The sequence below is a fragment of the Jaculus jaculus genome, chromosome 1 (genome assembly GCF_020740685.1).
Source record: "Jaculus jaculus isolate mJacJac1 chromosome 1, mJacJac1.mat.Y.cur, whole genome shotgun sequence".
Lineage (NCBI taxonomy): Eukaryota > Metazoa > Chordata > Mammalia > Rodentia > Dipodidae > Jaculus > Jaculus jaculus.
This window is the reverse complement of record NC_059102.1, coordinates 6,664,619-6,683,388: the sequence shown is the minus strand read 5'-3', so window position 1 is coordinate 6,683,388 and position 18,770 is coordinate 6,664,619. Positions and strand designations below refer to the sequence as shown.

The window sequence follows — 18,770 nt, the reverse complement described above, 5'->3', positions numbered from 1 at the left end:
GCATCATGTGATGCAGCATGGGCCAGCATAGTTAGGCACACTTCAGGTTCAGCATGTCCTTCATTTTTGAATCAACTTTTGGTCACTGTGCATTTAGAAATCTATTGGAGCCAAACACTTCCTGAGCCCTCCCCTACTCAGTTCCACAACTGCATACGGACTTCCTCCGCATGCGTTAGAAGCTGTTCTAGAACACAGAAGATGAATGCCGGAGAGAGTTCAGTAAGGAGCATGATGCTTCCTGATTACGGGCTGCACAGACATACAGGAAAGCTTACTTGTAATAGACTGCTTCAGGTGTCATTTGGGTGTGGAGAGCTGCAGTGAGTTTAAGATAGGATTTTGGGGGAATAGCATTCATTTGGTTACATGAAGTTAGGGTTCCAGGAGAGAAAAATACACTTCGGTTCAGCACACAATGTGAATATGCAGCCTGTAGGTGACAAGTATTGGTATTCATACTTATATTTTCAACACAACTGTGGAAGAAATGACCATGTTTTTGTTTTTGTTTTTTATGAGTTAGGGTCTCGCACTAGCCCAGCCTAACCTGGAATTCACTATGTAATCTCAGGCTGGCCTTGAACTCACAACAATCATCCTACATCTGCCTCCTGAGTGCTAGGATTAAAGGTGTGCGTCACCATGCCCAACAGAGAGACTGAGTGGAGGGAGAATGTGAGGAAGGGAGAGAGAGAATGGGCACGCTAGGGTCTCTGGCCCCTGCAAACACACTCCAGAGCCATGTGCCACCTTGTCCACCTGGCTTGATGTGGGCCCTGGGGAGTCCAGCTCAGGTCGTGAGGCTTTCCAGGCAAGCTCTGCCAGTGCTGAGCGAGCTCCCCAGCCCTGTCTTTACTTCATTGTTGTTTTTGCTCACAGGTGAGTGTGTGAGGGTACACACACGTGTGCTGCATGTGCACCGGTCAGTGGTTGAAGTTAGGTTTCTTCCTCTGTTGCTTCTCTGCATTGTTTTTATGGCGAGTGTCTCACTGAACCTGGGGCTCAGCAGTTCCACTTGACAAGCTCGCCATCCACCCTCCAGGGTCTTTTGTCTCTCCTTCCCAGTGCTGATATCATAGCCATGCACCTCCCCACCTGGCCTTTTTATGTGTGGGTTCTGGGGACCTCACTCAGGTGAGCACTCAGGTGCTCAAGCAGGTGACCACATGAGCCCTCTCCCCAGCCCTAACCATTTCTCAGATCAGAGATTTCCCCTTTGCTCTGTTCTCATTTTGCTTGGTGGTCCTTTTCTTGCTGAGTTTTCCTCAGTGGCCCGGTAGGACTGAGTCAACATCGATCACCCTTCACTGGGCTCATCCCTCCTTTCTCTGGTTCACAGGGGGCAGCACTGAAATACTTGCCGACCATTGTCAACGATGTGAAGCTGGTGTTTGATCCCAAGGAGCTCAGGTAATTGCACTGGGGGTAAACGCTTGCCACATGTGGCTTCCTGTCAACGCCGTGGCTTGATGGGACGCTCCAGGATCTGGCTCAGGTCTGCATAGGTCAGTAGGTCATCTCGGAATGGGAGCCGTTGGTGGTGAACCTCTGAAGTGGCAACACCTGCCAGCGCCCACAGTGGCTTCTCTGGAAAATGTTTTATAGACTGATGGGGATGTGACCCAAACTTGCCATGCTGTGCACTTGAGCATTTGGATTTCAATATGTGGATATTGGTTTTCTTTGAATATTCAGCACCTAAAAAGCTTAGGTAGGATCCTGTTCCTGTGACAGCCCCCTTCTTTCCAATAGACAACTTAGCTCCTAAATGAAGGGCTGTGAGCCATGGGCGAAAGGGCTGGAAGTTGTCATCAGTAATAATAATAATAGCTGATCTTCCAAATAGAAACTGCCACAGGGGGTCCCTGGGCTTTCAGACAGGGAAGTGGCCTGCGGGTCAGATCTCCCCCCACCCCCGCCCCTGTGTGTGCCAGCGTCCAGCGTGGCCCCCTGGTCTCTGCCGTGTGGCCCGTGGCTCTCGCGGCTCTCGAGCAGGGCTGCTGGGAACAGGTGGGACGCGCAGCCGTTCAAGACACAGTCACAGCGCACTACTTGTTTGGATTTTGACTTGACACAGTGAAGTACCCGCAGGGTATAACCCCATTTGTACCAGCCCGGGGAACCCTTTAAATATTAGTAGCGGGACCTGAACCCACAGGTCACCTTCCCTGCCCCTTATGTCCACCTCAGATCATTACGCCCTGGCACTGAAGGGAAGGGTCCCCCCGGCAGGCAGCACATGCTCTGCGCGGCTGAAAGGTGGCGTCTTTCCGGAGCTCCGGTTTCTGTTTTCAGGTGCTGCCAGTGTGGTTCGAGCTTGGCATTTTCTCCAGGATGGGAAGTGAAACAGATGAGCCTCCAGCCACTGTTCTGCCCCCTGGGCCCCTAGGGAACATGTCAGAAAATCATGGGCTCTTCCTCAGATATTCTGCATTAGAAACGGGAGCCTGGCTGCTTGGTTTATGGGACTCTCCAGGGTCATTCAGGGTACATTTGCAATGTTCGGAGCTCTAGACACTTGGGACTCAGGGCCGCCTGTGACAGCTCTGGTCACAGGGTTGTGTCTCTGCATGATCTCACTTGTGTTTTCCCTCGCAGCAAAATGTTCACCGAGTTTATCCTGAATGTCCCTGCGGGTTTGCTGACCGTTCCGAAGCTCTATTGCTTGATCGAAATTGTACACAGTGACCTCTTCACACAGCATGGTGAGTGGAACCCTGAACATGATCAAACTGTCACATCACTCTTGTCTGAATTCTCTCCTTCCTGTCCTACGGAGGAGAGCTGGCACCTAATTAAAACAACTACTTTGCACAAGGGAGGCTCAGCCCTTGCAGGAGAAGCGTAATTGTCAGGTAGTGTAGGTAGTGGACTGCTGAGAAGCAAAGGCCTTCGAGGGCTCCAGCTTGTAATTGAGGCGCACATCTGAGTCCTGTGCAATCAGCAGTCATTGTCACCCTCGAATGTTGATTGTCTGTCCTGGGGAGGCAATCACACACATCCATTGAAATGATTACAAAACAAAATTTAAAAAAAATCAAGTTTTCTTGAAATTTCGAAGTATTGGTTTGTTCTCTTCTATTCGAACCTTCTGTTCTTTCCCAGGGTTTCTTCCAATGCTTCCATCGTTCATCCTGAGGAGCACCTCCTATTCCCTCTCATTTTCTCCCCGCCCACCGGATTAATCATTTTCTATTTGGACAGATTGAATTAATATTTTATACTTGTCAAGCACTTTTACTGAAAGCTGTAAGCCTTTGCATAATCTCAACCTTCCTCATTTATCGCAGGCACACGTGAGGTCTGCTGAGTGACAGTCTGCCCAGGCAGCCTGGATTTACCCTCTTCCTTCTTCCTGGAGGTTTGGTGACTCCAGCCCGTTCTTCAGTGCTCGGGCCCGCTGCTGCTTCTGTTTCCTCTGTGCTGTGCTGTCCCAGGGAAGGGCCGCTGTGGCAGAAGTCCCCCTGGCAGGGCTGAGGACTCTCTGCAGGGCCGTGGGCTGACCTTAGCTTGTGTCTTGATTTCTCTCTGTGAAATGCACTGCAATGATCTCTTGTTGTTGGAGCATATGACAAGAGAGAGTGTTAAGACTGGACAGACATTTTCTTGAAAACATCAAATCAAGGAGTAGGTGGCTTTCTGGAGCCTGCCCACACACACCTCATTCTGGTTTGGAGGCCTCTTTCCCCCCCTTTTTTTTTTGAGGTAGGGTCTCACTGTCCCCCAGACTGACCTAGAACTCACCCTGTAGTACCAGGCTGGTCTTGAATTCACACTAATCCTCCTGCCTCCACCTCCTGAGTACTGAGATTGAAGGTGTGTGCCGCCACACCTGGCCTCTTTCTTTCATGAAAGAGTGTCAACCCTCCCGTTGTCCATGACTTGAAGCACAATTGAGCTGCTAGTTGTGACTTCCCTGGTTTAGGCTGTCACATGAATGACGTGTTGCTCAAGTGCATGCCAAGGCCTGAGGTGCCATGGGCCCCAAGGAAGGCTGCTGAGGTGGTGATGTGTGGGACCATTGTTTCCACAACTGTTTCCATGGTGACTGCGCTTTAAGCCAGAGCAAATGAACTCCCCCCCTCCGCCCCGCTGCCACTTTACATTTAGGTCTTGTTAGGTACATCACTGACACCCCGCATCCAGTGGCCGTGCCCCGCAGACCCCTATGTCCCTCATAACACGTACTACCCGTGCCTCTCACGCCCCCGGCCGCAGGCCTCCCTCCCAGCACGCAGCCTCCGCGGCCACGCCCACCCGCACACCCCTCACCAACAGCGCTGCCAGCAGGTTCTGCACGGGGCCAATTCTTCCATCAACTGAAAACGCGGCGCCAAAGAGCAGCTGTTCTAAGCGAATGGCACGTCCATGGCCGAGCAGAGTCTGTGATGGGAACATGGGGCCCGCGAGGCTGAGCCCGGCGGCGGGGGCTTTCAAGGTGCATGTGAGGAGGACTGCCCTGGACACCCTGAAACCGTCTGCGGCCATAGTGTGCAGTGAGAGGGCTTCGCCGCATGGTGACAGGGCGGCTAAACCTGTAGTGCTTTTGTCTCAGATGCCATGGACGGTGCAGGTATGCGGGTGTTTCTGAGAATCACTATGCCATCGCTATGCCCATGAACGCTTCCTTCACAACCGCCTGCCTTCATATACTTGGTTTGGGGTTTGAATTGACACCTCAATTATATTTTGATTCAGAAAACTTTCACACTTTCCCCTTTTGATCAAGACTTTCCTCTGACAACATTGCTGACCTCTGTAGTTAGAATTTGATTAACTATTAATTGCTGGCATGACATCTGCTGCTTCATCTAGTGCCACATCAGGGGCAGAAGCTACTGGTGACTAAGAAACACTGTCACCTTCTTGTAAGCACATCTGAGCCACAAAGAGGCTCGCAAGCAGTGGGCCTCAGGTAGAGTCCACCTGCAATCTGTGGTCAAGTTCAGTTCTGTTGGCTCTGTAGGCAGTGGCTGTCATTTCAACTACTGGGCTGAATGTCCTTATCAGGGCTTGTACTTTTGCAGAGATTTAACTGACCACAGGCACACAGTTTTAAAAGGAAAAACCAAAATGAAATGAATGAGAAGAAAGCAAATCCAAGTTTATATAATGATAGTTAGAACATTCTTTTTCTTTCTAGTTTTCCTATTCCTTGCCAAAGATGGTCAAAGGGAAACCAATTGTTTATAAAATAAGCTTAGTTTTAGAAAGTTACTTAGGGGTGCTTGTTAGTTTCTTCTTTGCATCAATCTGATTTGCAGTGTTTTAGAGTTGAATAAAATATATGGATGCCAAATGTTGTAGCATACATTGGTTAAATTTTTGATGGGAGTTTAGCAGTTGAGATGATTTAGTGAATTTTTTTTTATTGCATACAACATTTTCAGATAACAGTCATGATTGACACCTCCACCCCAGGATCATCAGACTTTTATAAATTTTATATAATCTTTAGAACATTTGCATTAAAAATGCATATCAAGCCTCACTGTAAAGCAGTAGTCATTTGTTTTGTCAGAGTTAGAAGCTAGATTTAACCAGAGTTCTCAATTACTCAGAAGAGGTAAAAACAAATTAGATGCTTTAAAAAACCTCAACTCCTGCGCAGATCTGTAATCCCAGCACTTGGCAGGCTGAGAAAACAGGATTGCCATGAGTTTGCTGCTAGATTGGGCTATGGTAATTTCCTTTTGTAACACTCACCTGTCACAAGCCTTCTATCACTTCCCAGACCCTTTCGAGTTTGGTTAAATCTATACTTTTACCCTATTTTTCTCTCTTTCCCACCATGCTGTTTGGAATAATCCATTCATTCTACTTTTGGACAGAAACTTTTATTTCATCATATTGAATCCTGATTGATCAAAAGGGTTCTCTTTTATAACTTTCCTAACCAAAATTTATCCTTCCACTTATAATTGTCTTTCTCTCTTACTCATTAATTTCTTTTGGCTTTGTCGTTCCCTTTTAAAATTTACAAATTAAATCATTGCATAGAGGCTGGAAAGTAACTTGCCTGCAAAGCCTAATGACCTGGGTTTGATTCCCCAGTACCCACATAAGTCTAGATGTACAAAGTAGCACATGCATTAGGAGTTTGTGCGCAGGGGCCAGAGACCCTGACATGGCTATATTCTTGCTCTTCTCTCTGTCTCTACATACAAATAAAGAAAAATAATTTTAAAATTATATAGGCAATAATTGGTCCTCTGCTCTATAGATAATCTAGTTAGGTCTTTTTATAGCCCTTTTCATCAAAATATGTCTTAATACTTTATATTCTTTTTCTATATAATTAAAGTTTTTGAATTATTTCTATCCTGTCTTTTTAGTGAAGACCCAGGCAGAAAAAAATCCTGAATTATTTCTAGTATGCTGACAAGTTGTGCAAACATACTTATCAATATACCTCTGTAGACTTTAACAGAATGTAAGAATCCAGGAGTATTTAAATTTATATTTAAAAACATGTGTCTCATTTATATTTAACTATTTTTATAATCTGTTAACTTTTTAAAGTTTCATTAAGCTTAGAACAATTTACAGTGAAATGTTAATTAAAGGTGTTTTGAAAATGGTTCAACATTATAATATTGCAGCCATTTTCAGGGACTTTAATGACCTCAGTTGCACTTAAGGCTCATAACATGAACTGACTATTGCAAGCTTTTTCTAACTTTCTGCAGAAACACATTTGGATAAGCAGATTAATTGGCTGGCTTTATTTTCCTAATTTATTCTTTTTGAGTAGCTCTCTAGGTTACTTATGAAAACTAAAAGATAAACATAATGATTATCATTTAACTTCTCTTGTCAAAGGCAAACTGAACACGAGGCAACACTGTCTTCTCAGCCGCAGAGCTTCTCTTCGTGGCTCCAGCTTACATGTGTGGCATCATCTCTTGGCTTTGAGGCAGGGTCTTGTTATGAAATCCAGGCTGGCCAGGTGCTCACATTTTTCCTGCTACCACCTTCCCACTGCTGGGATTACGGCCTCCACCATGCGTGGATCACTTTTATGATCTTAAACATTCAACAGAGATGAATGAAGTCCAGGCAGACATGCTTGCTAACAATTCTGAAGACAGAGTTATGTTTATTTTCATAAATTGATGAGGCAGTTATATAGCATATAAATTCTCCAGCTTATAGACATTTATATCTAAATTATATTTATGAAAACAATAGAATGAGTTAAGACCATCTGTTCAAATGGCCAAATTTTGAGATTTTTATCTGTAGTCTTATGCATGTTTTAGACCCAGTTTTTTTGGTTGGGCTGTTCCTAGGGCATCTTGGGTTTTAAAAGCCTCTTTTATCCCTCCATGATTTTCATTCTCAAAGAGTTCAAGAGTTAATTCATTTTAGCTAAGGCTAAATAAAATATGTCACTTCCAAACAGCATTGAATAACAAGGCTATTTTGCCAGTGTGGTGGTACACTTCTATATTTCCCAGCTCTTGGGAGGCAGAGATAGGAGAACCAGAAGTTCAAGGTCACCAGCATCAAGGCTGCATAGCACCCTGTTTCAAGACAAAATACTTAATAAAATTAGCTTAATGTGAACAAATGTCAGTGTAGACTGAAGTATTGACAAAGGAATGAAAATAGAGACAGAGCTAAAAATCCCTTTATCTGTTAATCCCATAATGATACTTTAAGAACATACCTAGGGGTGCTCACAAGCAATTTTCACATTAAATAAAATCAAATAAAAATATTAAGCTCTTGGGAGGCTGAGGCTAGCCTGGGCTATATCCCAAGCCTCTGTCACAAAAGCAAAAGCAAAACAAAACCAAATGTTAAAAACAAAACAAAATAATGGTAGGAGACAAAAATATTCACTAGAAAAAAAGGCTTTAAAATGTTGCACTGGGCTCAAGTACACTACAAAGGATAGCAGAATCCATGCCCTGAACTGCACACGAAAGACCTGGAGCCGCCACTCTGGGCATTTCTTGGGTGGCTCATCCTGATGGTTTTGCATTGCATTCTGCCCAGTGATGCTGCCAAGACCCAAGGCAAGGAAGAGTTTCCTTTGTTCAGATCCTCGGAAATCAAGGCACCAGCCAAAGACATGCTTTGTGGAAGTATTTACTCAGAACATAACTCAAAAGACATATGCCAAAATTCTTCATGAAAGAATCCCTCAGGCAGGTCTGAGGGTAACTGGATATCAGACCATATCCTTATAAATAAACAAATAACTGATAAACATAAAAAAGAAGAAGAACAGCATTACAAATACCAAGGCCTTGCCCTAAGAGAAGACTTGGAGAAGTGGAGATCTCTGGGGATGGCGTGCTCCAGGGCTGGCTTCAGAGGCCCTGGGTCTCTGAAGGAGAGAGGGTTTGCTCCACACTTCTATGGGGCACGAGATGAATTAGTCTAAAATAAAACCAGTCTCAGTGATGCGCTGAAAAAAAATTTAAAAAGCGCTTGGGAACGGGTCGAGCCTAGGCTGACCTAGACCTTACTCTGTAGCTCGGGCTGGCCTCAAACTCCTAGTGATCTTCCTTCCTCAGCATCCCTAGTGCTAGGATTTAAGTTGTGAGCCAGTGGGACTGTGATCTACCATGCCCGGCTTATTTGTTTTGTTTTTAAGATGGAATCTTGCAAAATAGCTCAGGTTGCCCTCATACCCATGATCCTCCTGTTTTAGCCTCCTGAGTGCTGGGATTAATGGCAAGTGCAAGGGTCGCTGGCCCAAGGAGAGGTTAAGACTGGAGCCACATCAAGGAACAACGGGCCAGTGCTGTGCTGGGATTCTCGTACAATACTTGTACAACACCGTGGCCTCACGTAGTCTTTTGGAATGGTCACCCTTGGGGCCAGTCATGTCTAAGAACTCCTCCTCCACCTCCTGGCTTCATTTGCTTGCTTTTGCTTTTATATGACACAAATCACTCCACTTGGCTTCTGACAGCTCACATTTTCCACCCTGTCAACGAGTGTTAACTGTCAATGAATGGCAGTCGTCTGTAAATGGCAGTGAATTGTCCTTGACTTTTATTGACTGTTGATGTAGGGAAGACCTCAGGATGTTTCTGCAGGAGCCCTGAGATTTCTATCACAACGCTTTGTTGTATATGCTTCTTAGGCACTCACTGTCTTCTAAATACCTAAGACAGAATGTTCAATTAAAAATACTTGAATACTCAAAATCCACCCCTCACCCAAAGAAACTCAGTCTATTTAGCAGGTAGGTGACAGCTTGAAAGGAGGCTTAGAGCTTCATTCCTTGTGCTGGTATCTGCTGTGATGTTTGACCAAGGTCTTTCTCTTTGCTCATTTGTTTTCATGTACAAAGGGAGAGAAGTATGAGACTATGGGTGTGCCAAGGCCTGTACCTACTGTGAACAAACCCCAGAAGCATGCGCCACTTTGTGCATCTGGCTTTATGTGAGCACTGGGGAATTGAGCCCAGGTCATTAGGCTTTGCAGGCAAGCGCCTTAACCTCTGAGCTGTTTCTCCAGCCTACCATTTCTGTTTGTGATCTTGCTTTCTGAGTCTTTTTGTCATAGACTGCTGTAAGTCCTCTTGGAACTAGCATGTAAATAGCTCATGTTTTCATAAGGAGTTATCAGGAAATGTAATACTTTAAAATAATTTATTTATTAAAGTACAATGTTAGAATTTTGGTCATAATTTTAAGTTGTGCCAACATAATGACTGAGATTGTGTGAAATAGATGAGTCCAAAGTTATCATGGGCTGAGGCAAAAATGGTTGAAACTTCTCACCTGCAGCTCAAGAATCTACCAGTCAGCTCTGTGATGTGCCCAGTGATTACTCGTCCACATGTGTTACGAACTTTCCTGGTTGCTGACAAGCTTCAGAGAAAACTTTGACCGACATGCAAAGGGCCCCAAGTCTAGGCTCTGCGTTGAGACTCTTTGTGTGTGGGGGCAGTAAAGGAAGCCCCAGCCTTTCTTATTTGCAAGTGTGCTGCTGCTTCAAAGCAGCTGCTGCCGCCTCACCTCCTTGTCAGGAAAGATGAACGGCTGAAATCTCCGGGCTGGTGTGTTTTTACAAAGATGTCATTACTTTTGCAAATATTCTATGCCACATTTGTATAAATATTTAAAGCCAAGCCACTTTCGAATGAGCTATGAGGGCTGTGATTTTCCTGCTTTCTTCTCCTTCTTCACAGTTTGCAAAGGCACATAGCTGTCTTTTGTCCTGTCCACATCCTGCGCAGTCAGTCAAGTGAGCCTCTGTGGGTCTGCAGTCTTCGGACCTGATTTAACTCGGCCGAGCTGCGTGTGTTAGGCACATGGGGCCGTGAATCGCACTCTAGGATGTGGTCAGAGCCAGGGAGCAAGCTCTGGGCAGGCTCCAGGTGGAGGTGAGGTGCCCAAGACCCCACCTTAGCAAATGTGCTGTCTCATCCACTGAAGTCATCTCTTCCCATTGGCAAGCTGCGGAAGAACAAAGGAAATTACCTGTGCTGGGGGCCGGTGAACACAGCCCTCTGGGTGAATGCAGGTGCGAGCAGTCTTGGCCAGGTGCTCGGGCTGTGTTAGAATGGCAGCCGCGTTTGTGGAGTCTCTCCCTCTCCGGCACTGGGTATCACATCTCTTGGCAGTTAGGAGTTGCATAGCTAAGTTGTCTTACAGAAAAGGACGGGTGCAGCTTCACCCTCTGGGTAGTTTGAGGGAAGGCACTTATGCACAGATGCCCAGCGGAGGCTTGTAGTGCTTCTGGAAGCTGAGGTTCGGCCCTGGCCAAAGCCCAGTATGCATGTGGGTGGGAGTGCGTGTCTGCAGCTCTTTCCAAGGTTTGGCTGTGGGTGGGCCAAAGACAAGATTTCAACCGGTCTCCGGGCTCCATTTGAAGTGCCTCAACCAGCGTCTCCCCGGTAAGAAAGCCACTCTTGCTTCCAGAGCTCGGGCTGTTTCCCAACATCTCCCTCTTTGAGACTTGGAAACACAAGTGCCCAGAGGGGTTGTGGAGCTCACGCTGAAATAAGGGATAAGGAACGAGAGCATTGTATTGGAAGCCTACTTTTGTGAAACTGGCTCAGGTGAGGACAGTGTCCCATGCTGTCACTACTGTCCTCTGCTCCCAGAGTCCAGCCTTCCTCTGTTTCTTCTTTCCTAGTTCAAGTGCTGTGTGGTTTCCGGCCACATTGTGGGATGTGGTGCTGCTTCCTACGGTCCACCCTGTTCAGATACTAGTTTTAGAGACTCCCAGAAACAGTCGTGTTCCTGCTATCTGGGTGCTATCTGTCCAGTCATTGGGTGCCAAGAATGACTCAGCAGTTCGCCTGGTTCCCTCATAGCAACACCCCTCCCCCACCTTTGAAGTCACTGTGTTTTGTCCCTTGTCTATGGTGCCTCCCTGGAATGCCAGTTGACCGAGGCTCTCTACTGAAGGAACCTGGTGCCTCTTCCTCACTCCCGGTGCACACATGCTGAATCAGGGGATGTCTGTAGACGCTGTAAGCCAATCTGTTCTTTCTCAGGAGCCCACGCATGCATAGTCCACTTGCACTAAAGGAGGTGGAGTCTGAGGTTCACATGGGCATGGCTCTCCTTCCTTTCTTAGTTTTGGCTGGATTGCTCAATCTTGGGAGCACCGTGGGAGTCTCTGAAAGGGAGTAACATGAGGGTCTGAGGAGGGAGTGGGGCTCCTGAGTGCCCTCTGGGAGGAAGGCCAGCCATGACTTTCTTAAGGAATCCAGATGGCCTTTAGTTTGTCTTTGACCTGCTGAGTCTAATGTTCCTGGAATGCAGATTGACTGCAAGGAGTATAACTCCGCCTCTGGATTCAGGATACTGTCTTGTGGAAAATTTGTAACATGGAGAAAATTGGAAAGAAGGCTGACTGCATACTCATGTCTCCATCTCCCAGCTTTGGCAATTGTGAACTCATGCTCACATTTTCCTTTTCCTTTTGGGTCCTTCCCCTAGAAACTGTGCCATGAATCCCGAACACTACAGCGTTTGCTCGGTGGCAGGAGCTGTGCTTTTGGGCTGGTCCCGCCCCGGCTCCTCCCAGCCAGCCACTCTGATGCCCTGGCGCCACTCCATGCTGAGGTGAAGGGCCTTTCCCTCCTCAGCATGCTGCCCAGGAGAGCCAGTGTGCAAGCTGGGATGGCTTCTGAGTCTGGTCTCGTGATGTGACCTGCCTGCTTGAAAGCTGGCTCAGTCGATTATGTGTTGCACAAAAAGATGACCCTTGCATGTCACCTGTGGACTGGAGTGAGCAGATTCTCAAGCAATACACAGAGGAGGAAGGGCCGGTTCTTCATAATTCCTGCATTTGCAGCTTTGTGCCCATGTCACTGTTGCCCACGGAGCTGACAAAGGCTGTGCAAATTAAAGCTCAGATTCTACACAGAAATGAAAAGTTTAAGTGTCATTAAATTAAACACGGCAACATGAAGGTTAGGATTTTTGCCCACAAAAAAACTGTTTTACACTGATGGTATAGAAATTGGGATGAGATGAATTAACCTAGCTAGCATCTATGTTAAGCTACCCAGGAGCACTGGTGTGCTTGGGGGGCCTTTCTGCAAAGGGGGAGGTCCTGTGGGAACACATCCTCTTGGTCACCCACGCCTGCCCTCCTCAGTCTCATGCTGCGGGAAGTGTGGTGCAGTCACCACTGAGCCATGTCTCTTTCTTTCCAGATGTAATCTTTCTGTGTCTCCATGTTGACAGTGGCAGACTTCATTTCAAAGCGTATTACAAACTGCTCAGTATCTCCTGTGTGTGGTTGAGGTGGGATATGAGACTGAATGAGTGGCGGTTTTTCAGCAGCGCAGGTTAGTAACGAGCCTGCCCTGGTTGTCTGGATCCTTGCCTCGTATTCAGCCTCTGACTCCTTGGCTGCCCTTTGGTTTGCCTGCTTGGTTTTGCTATTGCTGCTGGTGGCCAGACTCATGTAAAGAGTGGCAGTAAAGGGCGTCAGTGTCTCAGGTCAGGGTTTCTGTACTGATGGACCCCTGTTCATAGAGTGCCAGCCAGTTATGAACCTCATGTGCCTTCCCTCTTTGAATCACATGGGGCTTCTTCAATACGCGGAGCCGAAGCTGCACAGGCTGCTTCATGGTTCTCAGGGTGGATGAGCGTGCTGCTGGCCACCAGGCTGCCCTACTCTCCTTCTGAAGGTGGAGACATTGATGTCCCAGGGCAAAGCCCTAGACTGGGACCAGGTATTAGGAAGTATTGAAGACAGATCCCTCTTTCACAGTGATCCAACCCAATATGGAACATTTATATCTGTAAAAAAAAAGAAAGTCTGTCCTACTTACCAATTTTTCTTGCTTTAAATCACACACAAGGAAAGCTGGGTGTTTAATACCTACCTGTAATAAAGTAAACCTTTAAATATTTTGATCCATAAACAAATCAAAATAATATTTCTTAAGCTTTCTATACAGTGGAAAGTAGCACTTAACCCCTGAGCTACTTTCATGTAGTTTTGTTAACTTGATGGATGTTGTACAGAGAGAAAAATTGGGGTTGGGGCTAATTTTGCCACAGTCATTTAATGTAGCACTCATACAGTATTCTGGAAGGCTTTAATTAGATAGCTCTGCTGAGGACTTCTAATGAATGTTGCCAGCTGTGAGCCCTGAAGACGAACTCTTTTAAATAATGGTGGAAATGAAACATCATTTCTTCTTCTTCTTCTTCTTTAATGCCTCCAGAAAACTTTTAATCTTTAGCTGTTATACAGTATCTTTTCCATCCCTCATCCTGTATATGTCTATATCATTCATTACATGTGGTTTTGAAAAGACATTTGTTACAGAAGTGTGGGCTTTTGGAAACCACTTACTGAATGAATCGAGGACAGTGAACTCAATTTAGGTTTGTAATTATATCTTTTTCAATCTCATCATAATTTATTGATCACCTACCACGTGCCCAGGACTAGTGCGTTAGCAAGTTTGATTCCTCTGAGAGGCCTCATAGTCATCAACTTTAAAATGTAGAATTGGAGCAGACAAATTATCTCAATTTGCAGGTGAGGACAGCAGAGTTCCCTGAGAGCTCCTGTTGGCAAGTGAACTGGCAGGCAGGGAGCTGTCCACCGTCTTGGTGCTGATTAAGGTGCTGCCTTGCTCCAGATCCGTCATCCACACTGGGCTTCAATTGTCTCACGCCCACTGCATGAGTAATGCATTCTGAAAGCTGGTCTACTTCAAGTGCTGGATGGATCAAGACATGATACAAATAAATGAATACATAAGTGTGTAAATAAGTTAAACATACGTAACCTCTACAGTGCTGTTCTCAAATGCTCATGGAGGTTTGGTCCTATTATTTTTCTGAGGGGAGCACTTCTACTTGTGGTCGAGGCAACGGTGTCCACAGCCCCGCCTGGCGCAGCTGGTCTGAGCATCTCCTTGTGGACTCTGGTTTGTGCCTATCTCTGGGTAGGTTTCTGCCTCTGCTGGTTGATTCTGAATGTATGGAAGGCAGGCTAAGAAGGGGCTTCCCTCCTTGTACCTGGTCATGCACACACTGGGCCAGAAGAGCTAGACCATTAGTTCTGTAACCCAGAGTTCTCTGTGGGCTCTGGGAGTTCATCTCTGTACTACACAATAGGTTGCTTGGGACAGTGGGAAGAACCCAGGGTCATTACACTGCCTCAGAGACTTTGCATCACGATATCTCCCTCCTACAGTAGCTGTATAATCCATCTTTGAGGGCACAGACCTTCCCCCAAGAGGAGTGAGTCTGAGCCCACGTTAGGCCCACAGTAGGCCTTGTGTGAGCTATGTCCCTGTACCCAGTTTGCAAAATACCACCACTTCATGGGCCTGTGTACTTTACTTAGCTTTCTCATCTCTCCTGCACTGTGCTTCTGCCCACAGAGAAGCAGGGTTGTGGGATTTCTCTACAGTTTGGCAGGGGACCTCCATGACACTCCTCTGTCCATGTAGAGAAGGGATTCTTTGCCTATCTCTTCCCACAGTCTCTCCTGGCAATTTTCTCTAGTCTTTGTTATTTCTTTTTTAAAATTTTTTTGTTTATTTTTTATTTATGTGAAAATGACAGACAAAGAGAGAAAAAGGGAGGGAGGCAGGAAGGGGGAGAGAGAGAGAGAGAGAGATAGAATGGGAGCACCAGGGCTTCCAGCCACTGTAAATGAACTCCAGATGCATGCACCCCCTTGTGCATCTGGCTAATGTGGGTCCTGGGAAAGAGAGCCTCGAACCAGTGTCCTTAGGCTTCATAAGCAAGCGCTTAACCACTAAGCCATCTCTCCAACCTGTTATTTCTTTAGTTGTTTATAAGTGAGTCTCACAGCTTCCCTCACAGCATCTTCCTCTCCCTTCTGGTGACAAGTTGAGCCGCTACTTGGAGTGGGTCCTCTCTGTCATTGCTCTCCACACTCAAGGACCAATTGTATCTCCAGTCGTCATCATGCACAGGGCTGCCCCACTGTAAGCCCTAGTGGCCACATTCAAGAGACAGGCACCCCTTTGGCCATTTCTCCTGGCATTGCTTGGCAGTGCCATGCTTCAAGCTCCTCCCAATTTTCAAAAGCATTTACTTGCTGACTCACTGTCTCAATTACAATTCCCCACACCAGGCACCTCAAGACTGAATTGCATATTGCCATATTTCTGATCACTTCAGCACACAGGCAAGCGGCTCATTTCTGACTAGAATACTTTAAACAGGTCTGGCCAGCTGGCGGGAGGAGAAAGGCTGTGCTGGCCATTTGGTTGGGTTGCCTTTTCCAGACCAAGAAAAGGAGTGTTCAGATAGAAGCACTGGGGCAGCAGGGGTGATGTGATGACCTCTGTCTTTTCCTAGCATTGCTTCATTCATGACTTCTTACATTAAAATGATTCCCTTGCCATGGAAATGGGCCTAAATCATGATTATTCACACATATGTGCACATGCTTAGGTCACTGACCAGAAAGGTCTCTGGCTTGGGATGCCATTGGCCTCAGCTTCCACTCAGCAATGCACCTGGCGCCTGTACCTGTCCACAGGGTCACCTTCCCTTGCTTGTGCACCATGGAGGTCAGCAATGGCTGCCGAAGTTCTCTGGCAGAAGGGCTTGTATGCATGGAGATCACGTGAACATATTGAAATGTGGGTCCATGGTTCCTAAATGGTAGAAAAATAAAGTGATCATCTCTGAAAGATGCATAGCAAGCACCCCCCATTTATATGGCTTTTCCTGTTTAATTCTCATTAAAAGCGTTATGCTGGCTCTTGGTTCTGTGCCGCATGCACAGGTTATTAAATGCGCTTTATGGGGCATTTGTTTAATGTGACCAAACTAAAAATTAAGAAGCACATTACTCAGTGTTCATAAAATGAATGTCTGAAATGGACAGATTCATTCTCATTTTTGTATTCTACTTTAATGTGGAGCTTTAATGGGGCCATGGATGGATATTTTGCTTGGACATTTATAAGCCGATGATGCCTGTTGAATACCTTTTATAAAGATTAATATTTTTTACTCTCTGCCCATTTCCAGAGCATTAATCATCCCAGCTTTGGCCCTTGCAGCTGCAGATGAACAGATGTTGAATGATTGGAGTCTGTCATCACTGTAGACCAAGGGAGGCACATGGAAGGTGGCCTGTGTGATCCTCACAGCAATTTGCATGGAACATAGGCCCACTGGGATACCTGCCCTTTCCTGGATACTCAGCTGAGCTGTCTTCCTCAGGCTCTGCATGGCAGAGAAAGCCAGGACATTGTATGTACTAATTCTGGCTTCCTGTGCCTCCAGTTAGTGTTGACAGGCTCTGGAAAGGCCTGGCCTCACGTGCAGTGAGCTAGTGGCAAGAGAGACCTAGAATCCTAAATCAAAGAGCATCCCTTCTTCATAGTAAGAAGATGCGTTAGGCCTGAGCATGCTCAGACACTGCTGACCAACAGCAAAAGACCGCGAGCCATGGGTATTCCTAGAAGCCATATTAATCATAGTATGAAGCAATTGTTGGAATTTGTTTCAATCATAATTTTATGCAAAATGTCTTAGCAATGGGAATTCAGTCTCAAGTCCACCATTGATATGCTTTATGTTCTTTTAAGAAATATTTATTTATTTGCAAGGGGAGAGAGAGCAACAGAGAGAATTGGCATGCCAGGGTCCCCAGCCACTGTAGATGCATGTGCCACTTTGTGCATCTTGTTCATGGATAGTAGGGAATAGAACCCAGGGTGTTAGGATTTACAGCCAAGCGCCTTAACCAGTGAGCCATCTTCCCAGCCCTCTTTCTATTCTTTTGCTCACACTAAGTGTTAGTTCAGGGTGTTGTACGCTTATAGCATGTCTCAATGTGGATGATGAAAGTTAACTTTGTCAGAAACCCTGATCTTGATTTTCCATCATTTAATGCAATTTACCATTGAAAATGACCTTTGCTATCCCATTTTCTTGCTCACACTTGTTCACAGAACTGATGTAAGGGTCACCTTCCACATTTGAGGTTACAGTTTATATATTAAAATTAAATCCAATTGAAAATTCCCTTCTTGCATGCGCCAGCTGAATTTTAAGTCTCCATGTCTGCCATATGGGACGGCACGGTTGGGAAGGCCTCGCCTTCCTCAGCACACTGCTTAGGCTCCAGTCCTTTGGGGGCTCGAACGGCAGCCATACGTTGTGGGCTCACTCTGTCACCACTCGGTTCTTGATGAACCTGGGAGCAAAGCAAGAGCAGCTTCACTGTGCAGATAGCAAGGAAAACGGAGGCTGAGAATGCCTAAGTAACTCACCCCAGATTCAAAGCCAAGAGTGAACAGGTGGATTTTGTTATTTATTATGATTAGCATTTTTATTTAATTTTAAAAGCAATAATAGCTTCATTCAGGTACACTTCATATGCTTTTTTGTTGTTGTTATTATTTATTTATTTCAGAGTGACAGACAGAGAGAGAAAGAGGCAGAGAGAGAGAGAGAGAGAGAGAGAGAGAGACAGAGACAGAGACAGAGAGAGAGAATGGGCACGCCAGGGCCTCCAGCCATTGCAAATGAACTCCAGATGTGTGCACCCCCATCTGCATCTGGCTAACGTAGGTCCTGGGGAAACGAGCCTCGAACCGGGTTCCTTAGGCTTCACAGGCAAGCATTTAACTCCTAAGCCATCCCTCCAGCCCGCCTCATGTGCTTTTGAAGTGTGTAAGTCCTCCCACTGCCCACCTCGATGATGCTTGGATCCCAGAATCAATGCCAAACCCACAAGTAGCCATCCCCATCCTTTCTTCCTAGCCGCTGGCAATGTTGACTTTACTTTAAAGACAGGGTTTCAGGCTGGACTTGAACTCACTCTGTACCCAAGTTTAGCCTTAAATCCTTGATCATCCTGCCTCCAACTCCCAAGTGCTAGAGTTCCAGGCATGTGTCACCATGTGGACCTGTTATTTAGTGCTGAGGTCTGGCCCTGTGGCCTCATGCATGCCAGCCAAATGCTCTGCCTACTGAGTCACATTGCCAGCCTTTGTTGTTGGGGTTAAACCTGGGGCCTCACACATGCTAGGCAAGTGCTCTTCCCTTGAGCTGTGTCTCTAACCCTTATGTACCCCCCAAAAAAGAAAAAAATATCCTGGTATATATGTGTTTTAGAGGTGTGGGTTTCACAATGGCCTTTTGTTCAAGTGCGCCATGTCCCGTAACCACATCCACTCCTCACTACCACATGTTTCCCCTCTTCCCCTCCCACTCGCCTGCTTTCACTTCCCTAAAAGGCTGCCTTCAATTTTATTGTATTGGAGAGTGTGTGTGTGTGTGTGTGTGTGTGTGCCTGTCTGTCAGTCAGTCTTTCTGTCC

The 18,770-nt window shown here is 46.2% G+C and overlaps 1 protein-coding gene and 1 non-coding gene across 4 annotated transcripts in view; one reads left to right on the top strand and one right to left on the bottom strand.

Moving 5' to 3' along the window:
* Window positions 1-18,770, top strand: part of Dock1 (dedicator of cytokinesis 1) — a 561,057-nt gene that overhangs the window by 196,255 nt on the left and 346,032 nt on the right. For all 3 annotated transcript variants that reach the window (XM_045145312.1, XM_045145301.1, XM_045145308.1), the window contains exons 24-25: window positions 1,343-1,413; window positions 2,602-2,708. In XM_045145312.1, coding sequence (XP_045001247.1) covers window positions 1,343-1,413; window positions 2,602-2,708 — 178 coding nt within the window. The remainder of the gene's footprint in view (window positions 1-1,342; window positions 1,414-2,601; window positions 2,709-18,770) is intronic.
* Window positions 6,598-6,728, bottom strand: LOC123457886. The gene has a single exon (XR_006635243.1). It is a non-coding gene; the product is annotated as a small nucleolar RNA SNORA33 (small nucleolar RNA).